At 34.1% G+C, this 14924-nt stretch overlaps 2 protein-coding genes and 1 long non-coding RNA gene across 8 annotated transcripts in view; 2 read left to right on the top strand and 1 right to left on the bottom strand.

The window, feature by feature from the left end:
- pfkfb4b (6-phosphofructo-2-kinase/fructose-2,6-biphosphatase 4b) overlaps positions 1 to 14924 on the top strand; it is a 516544-nt gene that overhangs the window by 248724 nt on the left and 252896 nt on the right. The gene's annotated exons all lie outside the window — the stretch shown is intronic.
- The window catches only part of col7a1 (collagen, type VII, alpha 1), a 127386-nt gene that overhangs the window by 54589 nt on the left and 57873 nt on the right, over positions 1 to 14924 (top strand). For all 5 annotated transcript variants that reach the window (XR_012408082.1, XM_073954369.1, XM_073954367.1 and 2 more), the window contains exons 25-40: positions 3753 to 3902; positions 4710 to 4846; positions 4988 to 5114; positions 6496 to 6639; positions 6724 to 6899; positions 7105 to 7134; positions 8900 to 8926; positions 9016 to 9060; positions 9193 to 9294; positions 9385 to 9447; positions 10993 to 11028; positions 11114 to 11167; positions 11279 to 11350; positions 11479 to 11592; positions 13602 to 13628; positions 14749 to 14802. Coding sequence is in view for 4 of the 5 variants with exons in the window: in XM_073954369.1 (XP_073810470.1) it covers positions 3753 to 3902; positions 4710 to 4846; positions 4988 to 5114; positions 6496 to 6639; positions 6724 to 6899; positions 7105 to 7134; positions 8900 to 8926; positions 9016 to 9060; positions 9193 to 9294; positions 9385 to 9447; positions 10993 to 11028; positions 11114 to 11167; positions 11279 to 11350; positions 11479 to 11592; positions 13602 to 13628; positions 14749 to 14802 (1358 nt within the window). In the remaining variant the exon portion in view is untranslated. The remainder of the gene's footprint in view (positions 1 to 3752; positions 3903 to 4709; positions 4847 to 4987; positions 5115 to 6495; positions 6640 to 6723; positions 6900 to 7104; positions 7135 to 8899; positions 8927 to 9015; positions 9061 to 9192; positions 9295 to 9384; positions 9448 to 10992; positions 11029 to 11113; positions 11168 to 11278; positions 11351 to 11478; positions 11593 to 13601; positions 13629 to 14748; positions 14803 to 14924) is intronic.
- On the bottom strand, positions 246 to 3624 carry LOC137495996 (uncharacterized). 2 transcript variants are annotated; one of them, XR_011016039.2, is made up of 6 exons: positions 3344 to 3624; positions 2956 to 3099; positions 2114 to 2230; positions 1980 to 2021; positions 1509 to 1634; positions 246 to 1165 (listed from the first exon to the last, which is right to left on the bottom strand). It is a non-coding gene; the product is annotated as an uncharacterized lncRNA (long non-coding RNA). The 2 variants fall into 2 exon arrangements; XR_012408090.1 differs by having other exon boundaries at positions 1553 to 1634.

Here is a 14924-nt window from a genome sequence, read left to right as displayed (position 1 = left end):
CCGTTTACAGCATGTTACTGTAGTGTCTGAAAATGGTTAACTACTGTAAAAACCTAAGTTAACAGTTAGCTACTGTAAACCTTTTAATTTTGTCCTAAATATTTTATAATATTATTTTATTAATATTATTTTAATACTATAGACCTAAAAAAGACACAATTACAAAATATTAACAAAATAAACACTCTTTATTTAAAACATTGGAGATGCTTAAAACAAGCTTAAAAATGTGTAAAAACATTACATTTCAATCATTCAAAATATTTTATTTTAAGAAAAAAAACATTGAAAATGACAAAGCACATTAACATACATGTACAAAACTAATTTAAGTGTCTGACCTGCGTATTGTTGAGAAAAAAAACCCCAATTGTACTAAGTACTACTGACATTAAACCAGACACAATTACAAAATATTCCATTCTTTAAAACATTAATAATGCTTAAAGCATTTAAGGAAAATGTGTGAAAATTACATTAAGCAATAAAATCAACACATTAAAAATAAATAAATCACACAAAGCACTAGAACATACATGTACAATAAAAATTTAAACTTCTGAATTGCATATTGTTGGAAAAATAAATATTTGTAACTATTAGCCGACTCAGAAACAACCCAACTTTAAAATATTACTAATTCTGGTGTCAAATGCTCAACAAGGTCTGAATTCACATGTTCAAATGCAGTTCATCTTTATTTCTATTGCACTTTTACAATGTAGATCAATGATGTCAAAGCAGCTTAACATAGAAGTTCTTGTAAATTGAAGCTGCTTCAGTCCAGTTTTCAGAATTGAAGCAGTAAATGTCACTGCTGAAAGTCCAAACACTGAAGAGCAAATCCACCGATCCACCAATCGTAGCCAAGTGATCCAGTGGCGACAGTGGCATGGAAGAAACTTCACCAACTGACGAAAGTGTAGAATAAAAGCCCTTGAGAGATACCAGGCTCAGTTGGGCACGACCAGTTCTCCTCTAGCCAAACTTGTGCAAGGCCGCAGTCTAGGCACCAGAGGCTTGAAAGTTCACCAGCGGGTGGTCAGGCTGGCCCATTGGATCAATGCGGAAACTCATTGATCACGTGTGTCTTTTAGGATTCACTCCTCCATGACCACCACAGCATCTGGTCAGGATTTGGCCCAGTCCAGGATTATGAAGAACTCTGGATAAGGACAAACAGACTAACATAAGCATAGAAGAAGCTTGTATAAAAAAAATAATAAATCATATACTGGTTAATTATTTTGAAGCATGGCAGCTAGGTTGGGCTAGTTTTCAGCTGGTACTGAGCAACTGGCTCCTGCTCATAACCTGCTCACTACCATGTTTAAAAGATAACTAACCAGAATGTCCTGTTTATTTTTTCCCCTAACAAGGTTTTACAAAAACATTGTAGCATTTGTGATGGGTTGATTCACTGCAGGACAGATTAGACTATTTGTTTTATGTATTCCTAATAAACTAAAACAGACTGAATACTGATACAACTATTGAGAGTGTCTCACCTAATCCAAGTTCTCAGTTAGCTGGTGAAAGAAGGATAACTCACTGTTGTTCATGGTTGTCATTCACTACTTCTCCTGCCTTCTTCTGGCTCACTCTGGTTGTTGCTGTGCATTTTGTTTCATCCTCTGGAATTATTTATACAAAAATTTTTATTATTTTATTTAATATAATAATATTTATTATTTAATATTACAAAATATTTAGGCAACATGAAATGGGGAAAAAGACATTTAATACATAGACAAATGCATGTATCCCAATACTAATTATTGTATTTTGAAATGTCTGACCCATGACAGACCTCAATCTGCTCAAAAATATTATAAACAAAGATGAAAAAAAACCCTACTAAATGGTTTAATAAAAAAGGGAAAAAGATTTTTTATTTAGCTAGCAACTAAACATGTGACACATTTTGTATTAAAAGTAATGTTACTATATTGAGAAACAAATAGATGTACAGTACTTACTGTTGTATGAGGTCCAGTTTGCACAGGCAGGCTCCCAGTATTCTATATTGAGACCATAAAAAAGCCAAAAATACAGATAAGAATACCATGCTACAATCCACAACCTCCACACAACTTTTTTTTTATTTGTTTACCTTGGTTGCTTACTGGTCTTGCTTATTTTTTAAGCATAAGGCTGTGCTGATCAAGATGTTCCTCCGAAATGCTGTTTGTTTCTTCAGACAAAACCTGGTGCTGTGCTCGTGCCATATCTAAACAGAAAAAAATATAATGGTAACAATTATGTTAAACCAAATGTCAAGAGTTGTGATAAAAAAATAATTAGCAAACAATAAATAGCAAAAAGGTGGTTATTAGCATAATGCATAGAGGTAAAGTTGGTTTTATATTAGCAGATTCAGACTTCCCCCTTAATAATTTAATTTCATAAAAGTATTATTTGCAAACTCTAAATAGTGAAATCATTTTAGCAGCTAATGACTATCAAAGTACAACATGCTCACGGTCAAATAAACAGTGTTAATGTTGATTTCAAGTCATACTGGCATGCTAATTCTGATCGAATATTCAAAGTAACATGGTAAACAGTATAACGTAAGAGTCTTCTAAATGAACGAATGTGCGAATATAAAACCAACTTTACCTCTATGCATATTGTAACGTTATAGATTTACGTTAACGTTCTTATAGGTTACGTCGCGATGTTATTTTCTCAAGCTAACGATATAAGTTACTCTAAACCAGAGAAAAATAAGTTCACAACATCTAATATATATAAAGTATAAATCAATATAAGTTAAACGTTGCACGTTAAAATGAGTTTGAGTCCAATTCAGTATAAACTTAGCTCAGTTTAGCTAACAGTTAACATTACCATTTTAAGATCGCTTCAGCCAATGTTGCCGAGCAAACATATGCTAATAGAGGTGCTCAAATCAATGTCGAGTGTTGTCAGCACAGACAGACGCACTTTTACCTGGATTATTTGTTGGTCTTTCATTCATATTCTTCTGGGGGAAAACACTCTCTGCCGGACCGTTGTCTCGTGCTAAGTGTCCTCCAAAACTGTCTGCATACCTCTGGTTCCCTCCTAAACCAAAACCCGCTGCAACACCGGTTCCTATGTAAATAAATAAAAAGATATGACGAGAACAATGGCTATAGTCATAAACAGTCTTATTTAAAGTAATAGTAGTGTTAATGTAATAAATTAAATAAAGGTAACATCTTAATAGATGATATATTTCTCAAATGGGCGAAATAACGCCAAGCCAGAGAAAATAATAATAGCCAACTTTATACTTTACTTTGTTCTATTCTCGTCCACAAAACATTCTGTAAAATGAAACACTGCCTCAGCTTACCAGAGTAAAGTTTGTTAAATCCAGTATGTTCTTCAGGCACACTAATAAATTGTCCTCCAGAATTGCTCCAGGGTCCTCAGGCAAAATGTGGTGCAGAGTAGTCGAATCGCCGCAAGGTGGCGTTGAAGCAGTTGTGGAAAATACAGTATAATACACGAATTTTTACAAATACAGTACATCGCTGTATATGTTGTTCGACGTCACACTAAATTCCCATAATGCAACGGTAAATACAGTTATTTACCGTAAAAGGAATTTGCAGTATTACACTGGGTGAAATACAGTAATTAACTGTGTAATTTACAGAAATGTCTAACAGTGCAGCCTACAGTGATTAATTAAGGATCAAATGCACAATTATTTGTTTTTTCTATTTTTCTTGTGTGTTAAAAATGTTCTCTCTCTTTAGACAGAGGTACGACTCAGTCTGAAACACTGCCCAGTTCAGCCACCTCTTACCGTGTGATGGGTCTACGACTGGGCCGTCGGTACCGCTTCACAGTGCAGTCCACCTTTCAAAACCAGGTTGGACCAGAGACCAGCGTGGAGGAACGAACAGGTTATATATAAGATCAATATAGAAATAAGTTAGATATAAGTTCAAATTATGTAAAATAATTTGTTTTAGCTTATTTAATTAGAAAAACCTTTAATATTGACATATTTTCATATTATTTACTGTAAATGAATTAAAATATTCCAACAATGCAATGAGTATACAATATATTGTACCATTAAAGTTAAATTACAATTAGCAATTAAATGTGTTTCTGAACTTAATAATATAGTAATGTAAATCATTTTATGGCCAGTGATTTGTTTTTTGTTTAATATTTTCCCAAGTCATTAGCCATTGGTACTGTAGGTGTGGCAAAATGGCCCTGCCTATAACAAAGCAAAGTTTTTACTCTAAAAAGTAATGTTTATTGAAAATACAGATCTGATTCTTACAGTCAAACCTTTGTGTGAATTGATTTTTCCACACAGTCCTTTTGACTTTGAAGTGAATGGAAATTATAGCTTGCAGTGTGAGTACGGTGAATAACGTACTATTATGCTGGTCAGTCAAGCAGATTTTTCTCTCACTTCATGTTCTCCCTGCACTTTTTTTTTCTTCTTGAAATGAAAGAAAGAGATGATCATAGTGTTTTATGTCTTGTTGTACTTTAACACACTATTATTATTTAATTATTTATATAGACACACTGATGTGCGTTGGATTTTTTTATAGTCATCTACAGTATATAGCTGATTTGAACAAATGTGTGTAGCAGATCTGCAAACAGCAATGGTGATTTTATTGACAACATGTGAATCACAGCTTTGTTCTATTGGCTTTATTATGTTCAATACATCAATGTTTTAGTGTGTGTTGGAGGACGTCTGGATGTAGTCTTCCTTGTCCCTGCATCTCGTGATCGATCTGGCCTGGTGGGACCTGTCTTGTCTCTGCTGGCCAGTTCTGGTGGCTCTTTCACCTCAATTGGACCTAGAGACTCCCAGGTGCATTTCTTTCTGCCTTTTTCTTTTGGAAAATACTTTTTATGGCTCAAAAACTCACCAGAGTGCCCTCTCCAGACAGAGTGAATGAGGCATTGAGCAGGTCAGTTTGAATGAAGTGCTTGTAATACCTGTTTCCTCCAGATGGGGGTGGTGATGTACAGTGAAGATCCAAAAGTGCGCTTCCTCCTCAATCGTCATAGCAACAGTGAGACCCTTCTGCAGGATATTTTGTCCACCCCATTCAACAACAGGCCGGGAAATAATATAGGTCTGTTTTGGTGTTTTGACTCAAATCTTTGAAACTTTGAGGTTAAACTACTTGCATGTATTTGTCCCATGGTTAAGTTGTAGTATCTCTACGAGTAATCACATCACATTTAATCCAAATTCTTACTTAAATTTGTTATTTTTCTTCTGCAATTATGCCTTTTGTACGTCGTCCTATTATCTTTTAAGTGAAGCCTGTGCCATTTCCTGTCTAAAAAAACTTGCTGGTTGAATAAAAGTAACTTTAAGTTAAAATATGGCAGGTATATGAATAATTTTGACTATCTATCTATCTATCTATCTATCTATCTATCTATCTATCTATCTATCTATCTATCTATCTATCTATCTATCAAGCTTTATTTTCATTCCATTCTATGCATAACTAACAAATATTACTAAGATACTTAACTATACACATACGACTCAATTATACACATAAGATACTTAACTATACACATACGACTCAATTATACACATAAGATACTTAACTATACACATACGACTCAATTATACACATAAGATACTTAACTATACACATAAGACAGGCTATACAAGTACTTTTACATGAGACTGAACAATGTTGTGCGGGATATTGTGCAAAAGAGGTATTTAAGCAGGGTGTCTGCAGGGTCTTAAAAAGTATTAAAAGTTGATAAATCAATTTTGAGAAAATGAAGGCCATTTAAGGTATTAAAAAGTCTTAATCGTGTTTTTACGAGGTCTTACATTTTGTTCAAACATCGTCCAAAGTGTTTGACTGCAAAAAAGCATAAATATACTTATTTTTCTCTTATTATTAACAAACGGCGTGCTCGATCCACAAGATTGGTTCGAGCTGGGGTGCGTCCAGCACAGCTCCTCTGTCCTGGTGATGTCACATAATTTGCGATAAGCGCAAGTAGGTGATGTGATGCTCTCCACATGTAGCGAAACCATAGAGTGAAACAGACGGCAAAAGAGTGAAACAGACGGCCTGTCGCTAAAAACAACCGCTGATTTTTTTTCAGTATTTTAAAATCTTTGCAAAGTTAATTACATATTTAAGGGTAATGTAAGCATTATAAAGTGCTATGTTTTTTATTATTTTATTTTATTTTAATATATTAAATTTTTTTTTATATTTAATATTCAATATTTAATTTAAGCAATCCTAATCACTCTTCAATAATATCTTTATGCAAATGTAACACGAATGTACACTTTTTTAAAATTGTTAAAGCTACAAATAGCCTTGCGTTACTTCATAAAATGTGTGTTTTTCAAATATGTTTAGGCTTGCATAGAACATTTTGTTAATTACGAACATGGGGAGATTTGACATTCACTTGGCATTTTAACGTGAAGGCGAGTGCATTGATATTTTCCGCTTTTATGTTTAGGCCAGGCAATGACATACGCACGTCAGTTTTTGCTGAGCGCGCCGGCAGGTCGGAGGTCCGGCGTTCCCGGTGTGGTCGTCATTATCGCAGATGAGAAGTCAACCGATAATCTTAGCCAGCCTGCTGCCGCTGTTCGAGCTGATGGTAAGCCACACACACAAAAAACATCTCGACTGCTCTGTCCCATGTCCATGAGAGTAAGTTAGCTTTATAATAACTGTCCCTCAGGTGTGACAGTGTTGGCGGTAGGAGTTGGGCGTGCAGACCCCAGTGAGCTGCGTTTGGCAGTGACGGATGGCAGCACTCAGAATCTGCTCTATGCTCAAGACGCAAATCAGCTCTACGGTCTCCACCCCGACCTGGCAGACCTCCTCTGTGGCCTCGCACGAGGGACCGGTGTCACGGTCAGATCAAATCCATCCGTCTAGCTGTCATAAATGTCGTATCATCTTTTTTCTTTATTATGATGCTTGCTTGGCCTGTCACGCCAGCGAGAGTCATGAAACAACAGAAGCTTTTTATATTATGTTGGTTTTGACAGTCTCTGTTGATGTAAAAACAAATGATCTGCTACAGTATAGACTGATTTTGATCTGTTGTCTCTTATAGACAGGGCCTTGTACTGTGGAGTGTCCAAAGGTAAACAAATACACAGATTTAATTATACATAATATGCTGAATAAACACACAAGCAAGTAGGGCTAGGCGATATGATAAAAATCTGACTTTCTGATAACAATATACTGTGTATCACAATATTTTTTTACGGATTTTCAAATTTTCCGAGCTCAATGTTGCGACCCCTTTAACCCCAGACGACCTTCTTCCTTCCAGACGTCTTTCAGGGATGTAATTGTAGACCTACCTAGGCTACTGGGTATATAACATAATGATACTGTGTAGTTCTATAATGTGACGAAGCCACTGACAATTTGCAAGATTATGAAATCGCTTTGAATGCTTGCATGGCTGTGCACTTTTTCCACGCTTACATTTGCATGTCACGACCATGTGCACTCTTGGTACATTATAAATAACGATGTGGAACGAACATTTTTTATTATTCTCTGCAAGTCATCTGTCCTTATGTCTTCATTAATTCAGTGCTACAGCCTAGCACCCTCAAATATAATACCTGAAAGTGTCATAAGTTTAGGTGATATTACAAATTTATAAAAAAATATATTTTATAATTAATTAAAACTATTAAAAACTTTTAATAAACTATTAAAGACTTAGGCAAAGGAAAGAGAAAGTGAAAGTGATAAACTCTTATTAGCGGTGTATGATTTTTTTCAGGGTGGAATGTTTGAAGTATATTTGGCTATCAATTCAACTGGACAAATGGAATATTTGTACAGTTCGAATTGTTGACGGAATATTAGTTTATTTGGTTGCAATAAAGAGTCGACTAAATTACAGGGAAAGTTATATTCGGTGGACACAAGAGAAATAACCGAGCTAGTGGCGTCATCTATTCAGAATTATTAGCCCCCTTTAGATTTTTTTTCTTTTTTAAATATTTCCCAAATGATGTTTAACAGGGCAATTCACAGTATGTCTGATAATATTTTTTCTTCTGGAGAAAGTCTTATTTGTTGTATTTCGGCTAGAATAAAAGCAGTTTTAAATTTTTTTAAAACCATTTTAAGGACAAAATTATTAGCCCCTTTAAGCTATTTTTTTTCAATAGTCTACAGAACAAACTATCATTATACAATCATTATACCTACCCTAACCTACCTAACCTACCCTGCCTAGTTAACCTAATTAACCTAAATAAGCCTTTAAATGTCACTTTAAGCTGTATAGAAGTGTCTTGAAAAACATGACGACATGTAAAGGACTATTTCTTTTTTACGTTTTATAGTATATACTGATTCATATATGATATAAAATTTCTCACTTTATTTAGAACTTTTGGCTAATGTTTGATTAAAATTGTAGAAATATAAAATAAATATTAATTAAATATAAAAACATTGTTTAACACCTAACGATTACAAGTCCAAAATGAAAATAATTAAAATGCAAATGTATTTTCAACACTGTAAACAATACTGGGTTTCAGAAAATCGATTAGTGTTGGGGAAGCATGAAGGAATTAAGTTTCACTTCTTAGTTATTACAAATTTTTAAAATGAAGATTGCAAATTTATTAATGCTGTTATTCATATTTTTGACTGCATCCCTGTAATAGCGTGTAATACTGTGCTCATGAAAAAGTATTATCATAAACAATACATTTTGTGACACCAGAGCATAATATGAAACGACTTTTATTTTGTCCTTGCATTAAATATCATATTGCACAGCCCTACGAGCAAGCTCATTTGTGTTTACACTTGCACATTTACATGCAACTTTATTCATAAAGGAAGTTTGACCTTTGTCTTTGCTGCAGGGTGCTAAAGGGGAACGTGGTGAGAAGGTAATAATTATCGTGATGTTTTCCTTGTTGTTGATCCACATAATATACAGTGATTTTTACTGTAGTTTTCTGGTAAAATGTGTTTATAGGGGGAGAGAGGCAGAGATGGAGTGGATGGAAGGAAAGGCGAGCCTGTAAGTTAATTTACATACACATTAAGCTTAGTTTTGTTCATCATGCATTATGGGATACATTTTTAATGCCTAGGAACAATGTGCTTCTATTTGCTTAAGTAAATGCCTGTCTGTATGTTTGTTTTTTTTTAGGGTCGTGATGGTTTACCAGGTCGGGAAGGTCCCAGAGGACCAGAGGGGACACCAGGTCAACCAGGCAGCAGTTTGGGAGTGAAAGGAGAGAAAGGCGAGAGAGTAAGTGGCACTTAAATATGTATAGACTATCTACTCACACATGTTAGTATAATCATTTCCTCTATATTTGTTTGCAATTATCCTTTTCAGGGGTTCCCCGGTTTGGACGGCAGTTCTGGTATCCCAGGTCGATCTGGTGCAGTTGGACTGCCAGTAAGAATGAAAACATGAATAATTCAGTTATATAGTATGGTAGAAGCAACATTTGTAGATATACTAGCATGAGTGGTAATAAGCCAGGAGGCATGCCAAAACATTCTAAAGCCGGGGTGCCCAAACTTTTTCGTGTAAAGGGCCAAAAACCAAATATCATTATGAGCCTTGGGCCGAAAGGAAATATAGCAAAATATATAACTATTTAACTTTGAAAATGATAACTTTTTGCAACAATAACATAACAGTGAACAGTGATGTTCAATGCTGAATACGCTAGAAGAAGAAGAATCTGCCTTTGCCTTGATTTGCTCACCAAAGTCTCTGCATTGTCCTCTATTTGTCAGGTGACAGTGTGTTAAGCTAAATCAGATGTATTTTACTGGCAATCCAGAATTAGATTCTGGCAATCCAGAATTGTAGTCAAATACACAGGCAGATGGTCAGAAGGTAGGCAGCAGACAGGATTAAACAGATAAACAAGGAGAAGATCAAAATACAGCAAATCAAGACAAAAGAAACGCGTTGTAATGTCATTAAACAGTAATCAAGACTCAGCAACAATGTGTGTGTTTGTGCTGTTTTTATAGTCCATGTAATCAGTCTATGACAATCCTCTGGCTGTGTGTATGCGATCAGTCATGATCAGGAACTGGTTGTGTGTATGGTGCATAACTGGATCTTGTAGTCCATAAATGGCAGATTTGTAGTCCTTTAGTGATCTGCAGCCACTAGATCGCTGGTGATCATAACAATTTTCTAGTTATTTTTAAGGGGTTTTTAAATAAATTAGGGAATTACCCTTGGCAACAATATTTACCATTGACTCACTAGCCTCAATCAAGTTTGCTTTTTGGCCCTTCATAAGAAAATGTTTGGCCACCCCTGCTCTAAACCATCCCCATCTTCCTCTTTTCTCAGATGGGATGACGGGCCAAATCAAAGGTTGCCATGGGTCAACCCTGGCCTGCAGGCCCTAGTTTGAGCCTCTCTGTTCTAAAGAGATTGAAAAATGAAAATTCCTACTCTAATTTTAAATTATTACTTAAGCACAAAGATAATGTTTGGAAGAATTTTGTATTCCACTAGCCATATTAAGTCTTTTCTACTATGGATGTTAGTGGCTACCACTTTCCAACATTCTTCAAAGTATCTTCCTTTATGTTAGAACCACTTTAGAATGAGTAAATTGTAGGTTTTTAAGTTTTTCTTCAATCAGTTAATTTATTAACTTCTCTTAATTATTAAAAAATTAAAGTAACACTTTCTTTTAAGTCACTATTCACTACTGGCTTATTACCCGCCTATTATTAAGAAATTAACTATTTATTAGTAGCTATAAAGTATGATCTTATTCTACATCCCTCATTTTACCCCAGAAACTGCTGTATTAACAAGCAGCTAATTAACAGTTTGTTGTGCTAATATTCCTAGTTGATTGTTTGTTAATAGAGTTACACGTGACTTAAATAAAGTGTTACCAATAATAAACAAATCTAAATTCTAATGTTGATTCCTTGTTCTGATGTCTTTCTGTTGTTTTAGGGCAGTCAGGGTTTACCAGGTATTAGAGGAGATCCTGTGAGTATTCACTAATACACCGTATATACGACATACTGTAGACACAAACCAGTTCTTATTAAATGTTTTGCCTTGCGTTTTATAGGGAGAACCAGGTCTAATTGGCCCTCAGGGATCGAAGGGAGAGAAAGGTGAAAGGGTAAGAGCAATAATGCAATAAATCTATCACCGATCTCTTCCACTGTCTGATTTACCACTTGATTTCTATTGTTGGGTTCAGGAAATGATGGATTGTTATTATTTACTACAGGGTGAAGCTGGATCTGCTATTGGAGGAGGTTTACCAGGCCGTAAGGGAGAGCCAGGAATTCCAGGGATCCCTGTAAGAAATACAAGAAAATGACTCCCACCTGCCCAGTGATAAAAAGAAGAACATAGTTTGTCCTTTATGTCATTGCATATTAAATAGGTTACTTAACTTTCATACATTCTTTCTCTCTGTCTTTTTAGGGCACTCCTGGTCGTCAAGGAGTGAATGGGGCAAAGGGAGAGCCAGGTGCACGAGGTCTGCCTGGGCAGGACGGTCGACCAGGGTCACAAGGCACACCTGGGCTTTCTATTAAAGTTAGAATCTATTTCCTTCTCCAATAAAGAAGTCTCTAAATATGCTGAATGTATAGCCCTGTACCATGAATATCTTCTTTTTTCCAGTGTTGGTCAAAATGAATAGAACACTAGTATTTACACTAGCTTAAAAAGGGTTTAGTCATTTACTTCTAAATAAATAAAGTGCAAGTAGGAAATACTAGTTTACATTTCCAACAATTCATTATTTGTTATTAATTGTAATAATTCTACACAGAGCTCTATCCATCATCCAGTCCATCTGGGAAGACATGAAAAAACATAACAAACTGAGACAGACCACATCCAGAATATCTGTGGCAAGACACTTCCAGAAAATTGCCTGCAATACTATTGCCTGGCGCCACGTTGCGGACCTCTGTGCACAGCATTTATACTTGATGCGTTCGCCTATGAGATATTCTTTAAAACGACAGGGGTCGGTCAAAAGAAGCACACTGTAAAATCAGAAGGATAAACACAGAGGTAGAAATTTTCCAGAACTGTCATTTTATTAATTTCAGTCAAGTATTTCATTTAACCAATTATTTTTATAAATTATTTTAATGATTTTAAAGATTTTTATAACCGTTCAAGATTTTTGATGCAACTTTAATGCATCACTTGCTTTTGTTCATATCTTGGACAGTTCTGTTTTATTAAAATAATAATGACAACAGAACATGGTTTGGTCAACAAATATGTTTTTTATTATGACAAAAATAAAAGCAAAATAAGTACACTTACTAAAATTACTGACATTTTTTTAGATTCAGCCCACTACACATTTGACACATTACTGTCTAGTCCTCTACTTATATGCTAAAAAGGCATTAATGGCTAAACATTCCTGACCATTATCACCAGTAAAGCCTAAAAAACATGGCATCAGTATTTTGTAAACCGGTAGGTTCAAATATTGTTTTCCAGTTATCAATGAAATTATTTGTGAAATAAATTAGTGATCTAATTAGTGAATTAGATTTTATTTGTCAATTAAATTCTGTTGAGTAAATGAAATCAACATTTGTTGTATCACCATCTCTTGCATTTAAAGCAGCTTTTGCCCAAGGAAAAGTTTCCCCCCCAATTTCTGTTTAACGGAGAGAAGATCTTCTCTACACATTTCTTAACATAATAGTTTTAATAACTCATTTCTAATAACTGATTTCTTTTATCTTTGCCATGATGACAGTAAATAATAGTTTACTAGATATTTTTCAAGACAATTTTAAAGGCTTAACTGGGTTAATTAAGTTAATAAGTGTCTTTCCTGGTAAAATAAAGGTTATAATAATAATAATAATAATTAGGTTTCCTAGGCTGGATCAAAATATAGCTTAAAGGGGCTAATAATTTTGACCCTAAAATGATTTTTAAAAATTAAAAACTACTTTTATTCTTGCCAAAATAAAATAAATAATACTTTCTCCAGAAGAATAAATATTATCAAATATACTGTGAAAATATTCTTGCTCTGTTAAACATTATTTGGGAAATATTTAAAAAAGAAAAAAAATCAAGGGGGGCGAATAATTCTGACTTTAACTGTATATAAAACTCAAAAGTAATGTTTGTAAATTTAAACTGATATTTCCCACTGGCACATAACAGCAAAGATAAAAGTAAATTATCTAAAACCATTTTTAGCTTATGAAAATATTTCTGTTCTAATCATTTATTACATAATTTACAACATCTATGAATTTTTGAGTCTGAAAATCCATGTGATACTAGGGCTCACCCATCTTTCTTCAGATTCTGTTTGAGGTTAGAGGTCAAAATAAACATCTATTAATTGAACCAAATGCCAGTTGAAACACAAACATAATTGATTTTGTTTTACCTTGGTTATGATTGTATGTGGATGCACCACTGGCATTTTAATTTGAATCAATACTCCTCTGAAGTATTTAGAAATTCATTGTTTTCACCAGTTGAATTTTCAAATGTGCCTTCAGCCGATCTTGTACCTGTCTCTTTTTGTGTTTCATTTAATGTTCATGCAGGGTGACAAAGGCAGCCCTGGAGAAAGGGTGAGTACATACTAATAGTTCTTTAAAAGAGGCCAGGGAAGCCTTCTCAAATAAAGATCGACAAATAATTAAGAACACAACAATAAAACAGAATAAATATTGGGAAATAAACATCACACACTGCATAAATTATTTTTTTTTATATAAGCCAGATCATGGCGTTCAATTGGTTAATGTTAAATTAATGTTTTTTACTTTGATAAAAGTAAAGTATTTTAAATGATAATAATCAATTATATGCAGGTTTTTACATTAAGCTTGCTTAATATTCATTCATTCATTCATTCAATTATTTTCCTTCGGCTTAGTCCCTTTGTTCATCAGGGGTCGCCACAGTGGAATGCACCAGCCATGTTACTGTATATAATCATGCAGAAATGTTATTGTATGTATTACATATTGATAGTCCAAAATATATGATTTATCTTTTATAAATCCCAAAATCAATGGTTGGAAAATGTATTTCTTTTTTTTTTTTTTTAAACACTGTCTTTACTGATTTTTAGGAGCTTTTAACATATACTACAAAAATCAAAACCAAGCATGCAAAAATAATAATAATATAAAACAGATATTAAATAAAATAAAAGATTCCAATAAAAATCTATATTTATGGATATACAAATAAATAAATGTATGCATGTACTGTACATACACATACAATATAAAGATACATCCTATAACAGCAATGGTATATCATTAGTAGGCGATACAAGTTATACAGAGAAAAGATTTGTATCAGCTTCCTTCAGAAATTCTACAAAGTGATTCCAAATTTTGAAAAAAGTTTCAGGTTTCCTCTTTACTATATACTTTAATTTTTCTAAAGTCAAACAATAAGACAATTCTTGCAGCTTATGTTGTATTTTTTAGTAAAAAATCTACATTTTAAATTTCCATTACATGGAAATGCTGTGAATTAAATACATTTTACGATGCATTTCCAAGAAATTTTAAACAATATTCAGTTTTTTTTTCTCTTGACGTAGAGAAGCTAGTAGTTTTTTTAAAGGGTTCAAATGGGGCAAATTAATCTGATGACAGCCAGAACTTTCTGAAGGCATACTACTATATGGGACATTTTCATGACTGTGGCTTTCTGTTTAATTCTGATTGAAAGGGTCTTCCTGGTGTGGGCAGTGGAGTTGCTGCTAAAGGAGATCCTGGTGAGCCCGTAAGTGTTTCTATTATTCATGGCAAAGTGGCAGTGTAAATAGATGTTGACGTGTATTTATGAGTTGCTGCTGTAAACTGCTTGTGTTCATTTCATTGTGTGTTTTTAAGGAATTGTTGCAT

Source organism: Danio rerio, chromosome 6 (assembly GCF_049306965.1).
Source record: "Danio rerio strain Tuebingen ecotype United States chromosome 6, GRCz12tu, whole genome shotgun sequence".
Lineage (NCBI taxonomy): Eukaryota > Metazoa > Chordata > Actinopteri > Cypriniformes > Danionidae > Danio > Danio rerio.
This window is presented reverse-complemented; position numbering and strand designations above follow the sequence as displayed.